We start from the raw sequence: 13,863 nt of genomic DNA, 5'->3' as shown, positions 1-13,863 counted from the left end.
AGGAGCCCTAGAAGATTGGTTCTCGACGTTTGTAGTGACCGCAATAGCGGCCGCTATACCGATACCGCTACAAGATAGCGGACTATATTTAGCACGTTTGTAGTGACCGCAATAGCGGCCGCTATACCGATACCGCTACAAGATAGCGGACTACATTTAGCGTATTGGAACTTAGCGACTGCTATAGCTTCACGACGCTATAGGAGCCTGTTACAGTGCTTCACGACCGTTGTTGACTTTATCGCATCGCTACAATGTGTAAGCGATGTTCTTTCAACATATGGATAGAATAATTTAGCATTGTGTATCTTCTTTATCTTATATATTTATATGTTATTTCATAATTTTTATGTTATGAAATGCCAGAGAAATTAAGCATGCATTCTAAATTTTAATTTTAAGTGAAACTTGATATTAATATTGATACACAACCTAATTTTATGGTTATTTTTCTTAATTCCACTATTGAAACTTAGCGTCGGCTATCCGCAATCCAGACACTAATATACTACAGACACACAATCCGTTATCTAGACACTAATCTGCAACGAACTTTCTTGACACTACAATAAGCAATGTGATTGAGGTCCTTACTGGGATAGCTTGTCTAGCTTTACTTAAAAGAAGCTACAAGGCACCTCCCAAATGGCAAACTTATGCTTCACTTCCAAAAGAAAATAAAATGACAATCTACTACCCTATCAAATGGCACATAGCTGTGTTCACACCAGTTGAGTAGTGAGCTGGAGTCCGTTACCTCAAGGCTCAAGCCATGCCTTTTACCTCCCATACGGCCGTTGATTAACACTGTTTCACTGTCAGACTCGAGATAAAGAGGATGAAAAGCCCAGGCACAAAAAATCGAGACTGATTTGACACAACCACGTGTAACATTGAACACAACGAACGAAATGACTAATTAAGTATTAAAAGGCCTAGCGAGTGTTTTTACCTACAAACTCACATACCGATCACTAACAGTAGCCTTTATTGGCATTCCTTGCCTGTACACAATGCTGGAAGTGATCTGGAAGTGAGATGATGGAACTACCTATCAACACTAAACATAGGGGAATAGCCTACAGCCTCTCCCTACACAAGCTAGAATGGCTGGAATCCTTCACGTCAGTGTAACTGAAAACTAGAGGTCTTCCGGTTAGTGAATTTTTGGTAGCAAAATAGCTATTTTTTCTCAAAACTTGCGACCTTTTCGGGCAGCGTTTAATTGCTCCAGCAAATCTTGTATGGTAGAAGAAGCATCCTGGCAAAGAGTCGAATTGCTTATCAAAGTGAAGTAGCAGTGATACTGCGATTTAGTACAAAGATATACTTGCTCGGTCTCTCGCACTCACCTTTAGCTTCCCTCGCAGATTTTCCTCTTCTAGGTCTCGTCGACCTCTTTCTTCTGAGAAGATGTCAATCAATGCTTCTTGTTCCTTGTTTGAAGTTTCTAGTTGCCTCTGTGCATCCTCTAACTGGAAAACAAAAAGGTTGTGTAAGGGATCAGCAATATACATTACATGAAGATTGCAGCGTATTCTTGTGGTGAAAAGATGGAAAATATCATTGTCCATCAAGTACTAAAAAAAACTACAGGCAGAAACGATGCTAAGTACCCTTAAACCGACAAAATTAAGAACACCAAATTGCAACACAACAGTTTCCAAACGCCTGTAAAAATGTGGAAGCATGAAATTGTGAAAGCTTGATAAGAAAGAAAATAACAAAACAGCATTTGAATCTACTTTCAAGCAAACGAGATCACATGTCAAGATAATTCCTGTGAATTCTGACCTGCATGAGGAAATGTGAAGCACTCAACAAGTACTGAGATAAACACTTAGTTTGCTATTCCATGGAACAAATTGCGAATTTAGACTTCAAAGCATCATATTTTGTCATTGCTATTGTTTTTACTAATATATCACATTGTTCAAATAGTTTGTCACTCAAAATTTAAGAACCAAAATGGCACCAACATAATATATTTCAGGCCCAAAGAATTACAGTTTAGATATCAACAATCTACAGGGGGAAGGACTTATATATAGGTGCATACCCTCTCTGTTAACGATTTGTTCTTATCACGTTCAATCGCCAGCTCCTGTGACAATGATTCTTCCACCTTCAGTAACCTGACAAAGAAGCAGCACAAAGGAGCAAAGGCATTTTATAACATTCTCGTGATAAAACTTCATACCTTAGTAAACTGTGGGAAAAAATGTTACTGCAAGTTTCACAAAGAAAAACGAGAACGGCAAATCATATTCAACTGCTCAGGATGGCTGTACCTGGATGGTCTTAAATCATGCATAATGTAGTATATATAATAGCATATACATAGTTTTGACTACATTCTGTATAGTTTACTGGTTTTAGACTGAGTTAGGGCTACAATTGGTACTTGACAGATTTCTTCAGAAAAACTAGCACAATACATAATGCCTACAACCCACCCATTTGGAATAGGGCACATACAAACAGGTTACCTGAATTTATTACGTTTGGATCATGAAGAATTGCATCTCATTAAAAGGGGTAGAGAAAAAACAGGACCATGGGGTAAGTCCAGTTGCACCTCCATTTTTTTTTGTTTGAAAAATATTAGTACGTATACATGTTAACCCATATACTTAGCCCATCCTCCTCAATATGCATATCTCGAGTTCTTGATTCTCTAGATTAATTATAGTTTTCATTATTATAAATTGTGACTGAAAATATGAAAAATAAGTGGGGCCTAAATATGCGTATAAGAGATGAAAACAATCTGAACTGAAAAGAAAGACCATTACAGTAGGCAATAGTGGTAATCCTTAGTTATCACTGTTATTTCATTCAAATACTGACATGAAAAGTAGAAGCTGAATCCTGCTATATATTACCTTTCCTTCAACGATGAGTTTTCGCCCCTCAGTTGCTTGATAATAGTCTCATGATCATCAATAGTATAATCCCCATTACTTGTTGCATTAAGTTGCTGCAGAGCAAACATCAGAGATAAATCCTGAGACTATGTACTTGAATAACAACCATATATAAAATATGGAGTCATCTATCATACACTGATGATAACCAACAGATTATATATATATAAATCATGTTAAAGGTGCATTACTTTATATAAATAAAAGAGCTAAACACTGTAATTTTCAAAAGTACTCTGCAGATTGTATTTCGAATTGGAATTAATCTACTAAACACTATTCTTTTGGAGGAAAGATAGTGCTTGCCCCATGTTTTTGTACCAGCCTTTACAGTTCTACAGCAGAGCGATTAGCTCAACACACTAATTTCAGAGTCAACAATGAGAGCGATCCATGTTGGAATTATTGCTCCTCCAAGATTATCAGCTAACACTTCCATTCTTCAATATATCCACATTTAAACCCCAAACTTACCTAAATGAGCAAGTAATTATAAAAGCAAATCCTCTAGTAATCCCAAAAGCAAATACCATAGGATAACTAGGTATAAACAGATTAAGAAGCTTTTTTCCTAATTACTACAAGAAAAATCCTCAAATCAGCTGTAATATTAGATTAATGAGTTTCTGCTGTAGACTAGGTACAATGTTCACTCCAGCAAAACATGGCCTAATTATCATCTGCAAATAAGTGTGTACCTAAATATAAGCACAATAAAATAAAAGTTTCACAGTACAAAGAAAAGGTCAGAGGGAGAACAAAATTACCACAGGCTGGGATGCAGTTTTGTTTCTCTCTCTTTCTGTCCGTCCATTGGATGGAGGTGTTGCCAAAGCAGTCCCATTCTGGAAAGATTTTCTATGTGGATTCAGGATATGAGATCTTGAACTTGTTGGAGTTGGGGCGCCCACAAACTCAGAATCACTTTCATCACTGGTATCTGAAAGCCCATACATTATTGATCTTCCAGGTTGTTTAGTCGTTGCAGACTTATCAGTTCTTCGCTGAGTATGAAATGACGTGCTTGCCTTCCCAGATTTAGTATTTGATTTTCCATTATCTTTCCCAGTAGAGTAAGGCGATTGCTTTTTATTTGATTTTCCATAATTTTTTCCAGTAGAGTAAGGTGATTGCTGTGCACTTTGGGTAACTTCAGGGGCGTCCTCTGTCCAAAGAAGGCCATATTTGTAAAATAATAGCTACTTATCTCTAAAAATAATTACAATTGAAGTGAAAGAACAACAAATTTTCATGCCCATTAAAAGTTTCATACCCTTCAGTCAATAATATGACAGTTGAACATTGACAGTGTCAGAAGATGTAACTTTGATCATCCTTTTGGCATAAGAGTTAAAAAATTATAAAAAATGTTGCATTATGACATTTTCATACACTAATGCTACCATTACCTAATGCCAAAATTACACAACATTTTTTAATATTAGTGATCGAAGGCAAATAAATAAGTTCGATCATCACATATTCGTAACGGGGATAAGCAAGCCTTAGCAGAGGGATGTGCACACCAATTCATATCTATAGAATACTTGTTAAAAACACAGGTGCTCAGGATGGAGTGCACAATGAAATTGCATTTATGATGATGTTTCATATCTATGAACACCATTCAGAAATCATATATGTTTGCCAATATATGGCCTCCTTATTACCAGCACAAGAAGAATGATAAGGTGAAATAGGGCTATTATTCCTTGTCTTTACACAGATGACTCTACTAAAAACTATTGTCAATTATCTAATCAACCGCATGTATAAACTCTAAAGTTATCATGTTCCCCATCGAGTTTTTCCGATATCATTTTTTTCTATTTAGTAAGTGAAATGTTATCAGGGGGTACACCAAGGATACTGTGTCATCTAAGTTCCACTGACAGGCACTGCACACAATGTGTCATGCTTATTTTTGTATATTTTCATCATTTCTGTTAGTAAAGAAACAGAATGCTTTGTTTGAGCATAAGAAAAAGAGATTCAATGGGAAACGTATCTAATTTGCACAAATGGATTGGACACTCATAGTGAAATCATTTCGATCCAACATCCTCTGCATACTATTATCCATTTTGGTATGTCCAATTGACATAATGTGACAAACTACCTGACAGAACTTGAGAGAGTCAAAAAAGGAACGCAGCACTTTGAAAACCCAATTACCCAACAAATGAAGCAACATTACAAACTTTTTAAGATGTTAACTTTGATACTCTATTAACTTTTGTTACTCAAGGTAAGTAATAACAAAATATCAAAATATTAAAGAAACTAAGTTGCATATCTATACTATAAAGCCATAGCAATGTCGAACAATCATATGGCTCATTTACCTTCTGTTTCATTGGATCTGCCAGCACGTGTCCCAGAATATCCAATTCGATGAGCATTTCCTGACCTGTGAGAAGTAGAGACGGGGGCATGTGAAAACTAGAATCAAATCTCTAACTAATAGATAAGCCAAAATGTGGCCTACAATAGAATTGATAATGTGACATGTGACCACAAAAGTAAACCAAGAAAAATGACAAGAAAACAGACCAATAGTCTTTCTGCATTTGAATTAATCGTGCTTCAAGTCTTGCTAGAAGAGTTGTTCTCTCAAAGTCCTGCTTATCATGAGCTGGCTCTATAAAATTAGCTTCCAGTACACCTGTGCAGAGTAAGTCAGTCATTCCTAGAACCAAAAGTGGATGAATAAATAGAATAGAAGAAACCAAACCACATAGTCACTTACCTATGACACCACGCCCACCACTTCCAGCGGCAGTCCACACTCTCCAGAAAGGCTAAAAGAAACAAAGTTCACATATTTCAACAAATAATACATAAACACAATCTGGATACTTGTATATGCAATTCGAAGAAGCATTGGTCAGAAGCAGAATACTAAGCATTCAAAAAGGTCAATATTGACCATTAATAAAAGTCAATCAGTCAATCGTACTATCTGAAATGAAACATTAACAGCACAAAGAAAGTAATATGCTAATAACCTAGACATTTAACAAAAAAAGTGGTAGCTAACCAAGCATCATATGTCAGTATTCACCAAGGGGCAAGAGGTTACGAAAGTGATAGGCTCAACCTGGTGGCTAGTGCCTACTGCCTAATCATCTAATTCGGAGGGTCTGCATAGGTGGGAGGGTGGCACCTGAATACTAGCTGCCACCTAGGGGAGGGGGGGGGAAATCACAAATGCAAGTTTGGCTAACACCACTAAGTCACCAACTGGTAGTTTAAGTGACAAATCTGGAGTAATTATTATAAGAGCTGGTTGGAGAAAGCAAAGAAACTTGAATAAATGGTCACAAGGCAAAACACCCAAAAAAAACACTATTACAACAGAAAAAAAAATGACAATAATAATACCTTTATTAGCCTGTTCTTGTGGTATACATTAAATCCCTGAACATCAACATGATGTTTTGCATCTTTAACAAAGCCAATTGTTACATCGGCTACCATCTGAGATACAGAAGAAAATTTTGATCAGTAATGAGCTATCAATACATCCTCAGTATTCAGGAAAGAGTTATGAGGTTACAGGTCTTAACATTTGAATCCTTTGGAACACCATTAGGTGCAACCGGCTTGTATTTCACCTCTTTCTTCAACATCATGTCAGTCACAATATTATGGTGCTCAATCTCTTTTCCACGTAAAATCATTTGGAAAAAACTTGGAACTCGGAGATATAAAATGGATGCATAGCTCTGCACAGAAAGGATACTCAAGTCATTTTGAACTGGCATGACTGACTGGGCCAGCAAACAATTATCGCATGGCACAAATAGAATAATGTGCTCTGCATAAATGAAATCCACATAAATCACAAATGGAGGCAACATTGCATGCTAATAGCCTAATACTAACAAAATTCAGCACCATCAGAACACATCAAGCATATTCAATTCAAAAGGTACTATAAAGTTACCCTTAATGAATGCCTATAAGTCAGGAAATGCTTGGAGTTCGGAAACTGCTTAGCCATCAGGATATTTTTCTCATCACGATTGCCACCTCTGAGTTGAATATCCTGTCATTCCACAATCATTAAAAACCTTACTAGCTGCTTAACTAAAATATATGGTGCGCATGGTGGCACAGTGTTATTAATACTTAGTAGTAGAACATACGTGTATGTCCTCATCAAAATCAAGCTCCAAATGTCCTTCATCGTCCTCCCAAAGATTGTAAATGATAATACGAGTCCCTTGTTCCTTTATAGAACTAAACTGCAAAATAAACAGCCATTTGGAACGTGCTGAGGTTCGCAATAATATGTTTTTGTTTCTAAAAATGGGAAACTAAAATATAGACAGCTCCAGGAAACATCTTCCATTGTCGAGTATGCACAGATGCCCTTTTCTTTTGAAAGGAAAGGTCATGACAAAGAAACTTCAAGCAACTGAACCAATAATCATGTTGATAATTACAGTAGAAATACATATTTGTTTAGTGATCTTGCATAAATTATACCTGCTCAAGTAGTTCTGCTTCAGTTGAATATGGCGACCATGTAATAATAGTCTGTAAGCTTGTGTTCCAATCAGCAAATGTAGTCCGTGGCTTTCTTTTCCAACCTTGTTGATTTTCATAATCAATCTGAATTTGTCACATAAACATAGGAAAATTCAGAAGGTAAAGACATTACACACGACATAACTAATTTCCAGATAAATATTTTTCCAAGAGTATCCCCTCCATTCAGTACTATAGTGTTTATTTTAACTTGCATAATGATATGAGTTGACAAAATTGAGAAAGGTATGACAGGAAATATCTTTAGTATCCTCCCATAAATATTCAAAAAAAATGAGGATGGATGCTTCAGGTGGGTGGTAAAAAAATTTATATGAGGGCAAAAAAAGGTCTAGAGAAAATTAAAAATTTGAAACTAATGAAAAGCACCAAAGAAGGAATCCTACCATTGGAACAACAATATCCTCTTTGTTGGTGCTCCTCAGAAAGGTGTAGGATAGCATGCCAACACTTTGGGTAAGCCTTCATGCCAAACAAAAGTAAATGTCTCAATTTCTTGATAAAGGAAAAGTAAAGGTCTCAATTTCTTGATAAAGGAAAATAACTAAAATTGTATGCACGTACTACAAAACTACACAACAAATAATGAAAGAAATGCCACATGTAGTTGTGCAATGGTAAAGGAACAAGTTTCAACTGTTAAGAAACTAAAGTATTTTACTAAAATTTTGATCACCAATTATCAATTCTTATCACATTGTGTTGATAAAACTATAAATTCAGTATAATGCATAATAGCACTTTTGATGATTGAACTAATGGTGTCATTTCCATATAGCAAATCTGGTTAACTTAATATCTAAGTGTTGGTCATATGGGAGAAAAATATAAACTATACACTAACTAAAAAGGATTTATCTGGAAACGCAGAGAGTTCATGATTATACATTCCCTACAGTGTAAAAGGATTTGCTTTTCAGAACACAATGGTCATGCAATATAGATTTAAATCAAATTCTTGACCATGCATTACACCAGGGAAATTAATTTGACCTGCTAACTAAATTGAACAAATATCATTTGGTGCTTTCAAGTTTGATGAACTACACAGGCTTTCTGGTAGCTCATCTGTCCAAAGAAATTTTGGTTGTTAGGGAATTGTAAACATATCATGTTAGCAGCATCTTCTAAAATGATTTTTTTTAAATGTTTGTCAAGATGAAGTGTAACTTAACCTTTTGCCACCTTTTCCACCACTACGGGAGAAAACTAAAACATCAGCACCAAGTCTCATTGTACTTGTCTTGAAACCATTTCCATCTGTAATAGAACAAATTAAGTTGAAGGCATCACAAGTTTGGCCAGCATACTAAAAAGAGTAAAATATACAAGCTTGCATTAAACTTGTAGGCAGGTGTCATCTAGGTCCACGAATTTGCAAAATGTAAATTTAAGCCCTTGAACTTGAAGTGTCATATAGGGTGCAAAACAGTCGAACCCACTTGAGCACTGGTGTGGCAGACTATGCAAAATTATGTTTAAAAAATTGTGAGCCCAACCTGTCATGCTCTGCTGCCATGGAGAAAGAGAGGATGTGTGTATGTGAGAGAGAGAGAGGGAGAGTGGATAAAGAGATAACTGATGAGAAATGGAGAGAGAGGAGAGGATGTGTGTATGTGTGAGAAAGAGAGTGGATAAAAGAGATGACTGATGAGAAGGAGAGAGATGAGAGATGTGGCAGCCAAAACCGTGTAGAAGTCAGCCGCCACGTCAGTTCCCGGAGAGATCCGGCAGTATGGCACACTTTTATAAGTCTAGTGAACGGAATCTGCATTTTGCAAGTTTGTCGACCTAGACGACTCATGCTTATACTTACAAATTTAAAGACTGCTAGTTTATTTTGCTCTACGGAAAACATAAATTTAGTGAAGCAACCAAAATATATAAAATTTGTTTTTCGAAGCTTACATTGCCCAATAGTACTTGCAACTTTGCTCTTGGCTGAATAACCCAATGACATGCACTGCCGCATTTTGTCTGGGTCCATTCCACCACCATCATCTATATAAAACAATATAACAAGAAAAAGAATTATAAGTATTTGAGAAATTCTACCACTGTGGTTCCATTTATAAGGTAAGATCTAAAAGTTCCATCATAGTTTCATAAACATGCTGCACTATCTGATAGCACTTAAATGTGTTAACCACTCCAGAGGCCTCAGTAAAAGACCTATAATATTTCTGAGGTTGTCCAACCTTAAACCAATCTTCCATTTTGCTTTGTGCATCCCTAAACTCCTAAATTTTCTTTATGCCAAATTGAATCTGTACATCAATTAATTGCGTATAACATAAAACAGGGACAAGCTTAAAAGATCTTGAATATTCCATGTACCACATCATGTTAATACTATAAGTCAAGTCGAAACCTATCAGGTTCCAGAGTGAAATATATGTTCACTACTTCACTTAGTTTGCTATAACAGATAGAAAGGGGCATGTTTTATGTTGTTAATTTGCTATGGACACAGAAGTTTCTTGTCATCAAAGAAACTTTTGATAATATAAACAGAAATAGAGGTACCAATTCAAGTCACTATAAAAAATGAATTTTACCAAAGATTTTTGCCAACAATTAAAGGTAAAAGGTAAAAAGGTTGTGCACCTTCAACAAGGAGCATTCTTGTTTTGTCTTTATTATTCTCCAACATATCAATGTTCACATAGGTAGCTCCATTTATGACCTTCGGAGAAAACAGAGCTCAGTAAACATACAAGGATTCAATGCTACAAACTAGTGCACTTAATATTTCACAATACTTACTTCATCAAGAGAGTTATCCAGCAGCTCAGCCAATGCTGTAACGTGGATAAAAATATGTTAGCCAACTGGTGTGACCAAACATTGATTGAGTTGTGTGAGCAAATAACATGGCACCGTTGTTGTGTCTGCTATAGCATTCATGGGAAGAAATGGTAGTGCAAAGGTAAAATGAAGATGAAGACCATACCCCCCAGAGCCCACTTGTGGCTTGTTGCATTTGAGTGCAAAAATTTAGGATGTACACGAACATGATCCAATCCGGATACTGAAAAGAGAAAGTGAATGTGAAATTAGAATACAGAAAGAAAATCACAGATACTTGTGTATCTAATCCAGACCGATTAAGAAAGAAATATTACACACATACAGACTTCCATAAAGAACATGTCTGTTGACAAATTCGTTGTATGAGTGAAAAAGAGAACTTCCAATGGAAGAGACGGAAATACATCTTCCTAAATCTCTACCACTTCATTTAGTTTCATTCCTATTCAACATTGTACAAAGGCACAACCCTACTTACATTGGCAGCTATTTTCCTAAAAAGTGTAATCAGGTCTAAAACATAAAATAAATAGAAAGAAGGGACTAAAACAACTAAGGGCATGTACAAAGATATGTACAAAGATAGAGTCAGGTATGAGCTCTACGCTATCTAGAGACTAGCATCCTACAATAGTTGGAGACAATATGGTCTCTAATCATTAATGTATCGAAATATTTTTTCTTACTATTCTTTCCTTTCTTTCACCACCATTCAACAAAATCTGCTCTAATAAATGCTAAAATCTGCTCTAATAAATGCTAAGAGTCGACTCTGAGAAGTTGTCATGCATAACAACCATATTTCTCTTTCCTCCTTTCTCTTTCTTCCATGTCATCAAATTTACTTGCATTGCAATAGAGAGAGACCACTAATAAAGACCATTGTACATGCCCTAACAAGCACCCAAGTCCAAGTGGCACCCATTCCTAACATATAACCTTTCTTGTTTGTTCATATCAATGTTCCAATCCTCAAGCTCTGCAGTTCACAGGTGAAGTATTAACTATTTTACTCTATCTCCAGAAACTCCCCCCATTGAATGCTACTAGTCACATTTTCAGTGCTGCAAAACCTTAAATGCCGCATGGCATGAATCGTCTAAGGAAAGAACCAAAACATCTCAACTCCATCAAATGACAACGAGCATAGAGATATTAAAACGATATTTATGATATGACAACAAGAACAGGATTACAGAAGGGTTACGCGACCAGAAAAAAAAAATAAGGTTACCTGACGACTGCGGCGCTCCATCCCCAAGCGGCTTCCCGTCGTAGTCCCCGGCCTTCCAGAACTGCTTCGTCGCGCTCTTCGACGGCCCCGCCGATGCCTCCGCCCCCGCCGCCGCCGACGCCGCATGTGGTAGAGGATCAAGGAAACCCGGGGGCAGATCCACGGCCACGCCCGCCGCGGAAACCCTAGCGCGCTTCCCCGCCGATCCACCCGCCCCCACACCCCGCGACCTCTTCGCGCTGCCGCCCCCGCCGCCCTCCCCGTCGGAATCGGAGTCGCTGCTACTCAGCTCGATGAAATCCTCCTCGACGGGGCGCCCCCCTCTGCCGCCGCCGCCGGCGGCCGCCATCGCCAACGGCCGCGGCCGCTCCACCGCCGCAGCCGCCGCCGCCTCGGTTTTCACCGCCCGAGGATTCCTGCGCGAAATCGAGAAATTCCGGGGATCAATCTGTAAAATCCAACCCTATTTTTCTCTTCTACTATCTGCGAAATATTTCCTTATCTCGCCGAGGGATCACCTTATATATAGCCTCGGCAAAATGCCCACGAGAGCTTTCCTAACCGGCATGTACTCAGACCCAATGACATGTGGGCCCACGTAACCCCTGCTCCCACTTGGGCCCACCTGTCAGTGGGTAGAGGGTAGCCGTGTGGGGAGAGGGGCTTTGAGGGCGGTTATTACGGGGAGCTGGAAATTTTTTCGGTTGCCTTTCTTTGGGCTCTCGAGCGCGTCGCTCGGCCTTTTTCCGCGTGTAACGCCTGTGGGCCCGGCGTGTCATAGAGACATCATCTGAGGTGGATCGAGGACGGACGCGTGTGACAGTTCATTAGTGTATGCCAGTGTGGCACGTACTCCTAGCTTGGGTGGACTGGTGTTGCCATGTGGCGTGCACACTAGGAGCAGTAGGAGCGCCACTTTGCAGTTGCATGACACGTGGCTCCCATGCACATGGATCACACAAGTAGCAATAAATATGCTACAACTACAAAACAACTACTCAATCATTATTACTCCCTCCATCGCATTAAAGCATATACAATAATACTCCCTCCATTCTATAATATAAGGCACAACCACTTTTCTTAAATATTCCATAATATAAGGCATGCATGCAAGCATGCAATTAACTATGACATCTTCTTCATTAAATTATTAATTTTTTAAATTCTCTACTCTCATGTTATCTAATCCTATTGGATGCTTGCATATTTATTAGGATGATCCAAACTACAAGATGATAATAATTATTTCTTGGTCTTTGAGTCGAGGGTGGCTGTGCCTTATATTTTGGAATGGAGAGAGTAGGTGGTAAGAGATCCACGTAGGATTTTTTTTACTGAGCTGGATGAGAGAGGGGAGGAGAGAGAACAAGAGGGCGACTAATCAGTCACCCGGCTCGAGGTTGTAGGGCCCGTAGCGATGGGCGATGAGAAGGAATAAGCGCTAGTCGTCCTCTTCCTCCACGGCTGTCGCTGTCACCCGCGTTCATCTCGTCGTCCTCACTCGCATCCGCTGCAGCCGCCATCCTCGTCCTCCACGGCGGCCGCCGTCGCCCACATCCGTCTTGTCGTCCACGTTCCCCATAGCATTCCCCACTGCCCGTGTTTGACCATTTGGCTTATCCTACAGTCGAGATGGCTCTGATACCAACTTGTCACGCCCAGAAATTCACTAATAATTTCCGAACTAATTTGTGCATTAAATCCTCGTCCAGGAATCAGCCGAGGTACACAAACTGACAATTTAATATACAGATTCATCAATATAATAACGTTACATACATTCAAAAGAAAAGAAAACTTCAGCGGAATTACGGTCTAGCGAAGCTCCGGCTCCACTCCCACAGGCAGCTCAACTGGGGTATAAGCCAAACGTCTTCTCCTTCGCAACTTGTCTTCAACTGAGGTTTGATTGATTATTGCAAGGTGAGCATATGACATACTCAGCAAGCCACACAGCAAATATGCAAGTGCACAAGGATACCAAAGGATGGCATAATATAGGGCTCATTTGCAAAAGCAGCACATAGCAAACATTTAAAAGTAGTAAAACAGTAGAGTAATTAATCATCAATATTAATCAATCACTGAACAGCACATCCATGCTGCACAAGCTCAACCATCCTGAACAACCATACCCGGCTGTACAGATCTATCTCCAAACCAGGAATGTACCATTCCAAACCAGGAGCTAATCAAATTATTTCCAGTTATAGCATCATTTATTATGGTGAGAAGTGTGAGACTAATCATGAAAGACATTGTTAGACCCGCCCATAACCGCGGGCACGGCTATTCGAATAGTTTTATCTGGTCAGAGATGTACCACTGTAC

At 38.6% G+C, this 13,863-nt stretch overlaps 1 protein-coding gene across 1 annotated transcript; it reads right to left on the bottom strand.

Annotated features, from left to right (window-relative positions):
• Positions 1-850: 850 nt before the first annotated feature.
• LOC4335453 (protein MICRORCHIDIA 7) lies at positions 851-12,021 on the bottom strand. Its single transcript, XM_015781482.3, has 20 exons — positions 11,530-12,021; positions 10,438-10,515; positions 10,251-10,285; positions 10,092-10,170; positions 9,393-9,485; positions 8,660-8,744; positions 7,871-7,946; positions 7,422-7,547; positions 7,079-7,177; positions 6,877-6,978; positions 6,497-6,655; positions 6,312-6,407; positions 5,677-5,728; positions 5,481-5,592; positions 5,273-5,337; positions 3,695-4,092; positions 2,886-2,980; positions 2,060-2,135; positions 1,353-1,475; positions 851-1,261 (listed from the first exon to the last, which is right to left on the bottom strand). The coding sequence occupies exons 1-20, from the start codon at positions 11,876-11,878 to the stop codon at positions 1,193-1,195; spliced, it is 2,367 nt and encodes a 788-aa protein (XP_015636968.1). The 5' UTR covers positions 11,879-12,021; the 3' UTR covers positions 851-1,192.
• Positions 12,022-13,863: the final 1,842 nt, after the last annotated feature.

The sequence above is a fragment of the Oryza sativa genome, chromosome 4, assembly GCF_034140825.1.
Source record: "Oryza sativa Japonica Group chromosome 4, ASM3414082v1".
Classification (NCBI taxonomy): domain Eukaryota; kingdom Viridiplantae; phylum Streptophyta; class Magnoliopsida; order Poales; family Poaceae; genus Oryza; species Oryza sativa.
Note: the sequence above shows the minus strand (reverse complement) of the source record. Positions and strands in the feature narration are given on the sequence as shown.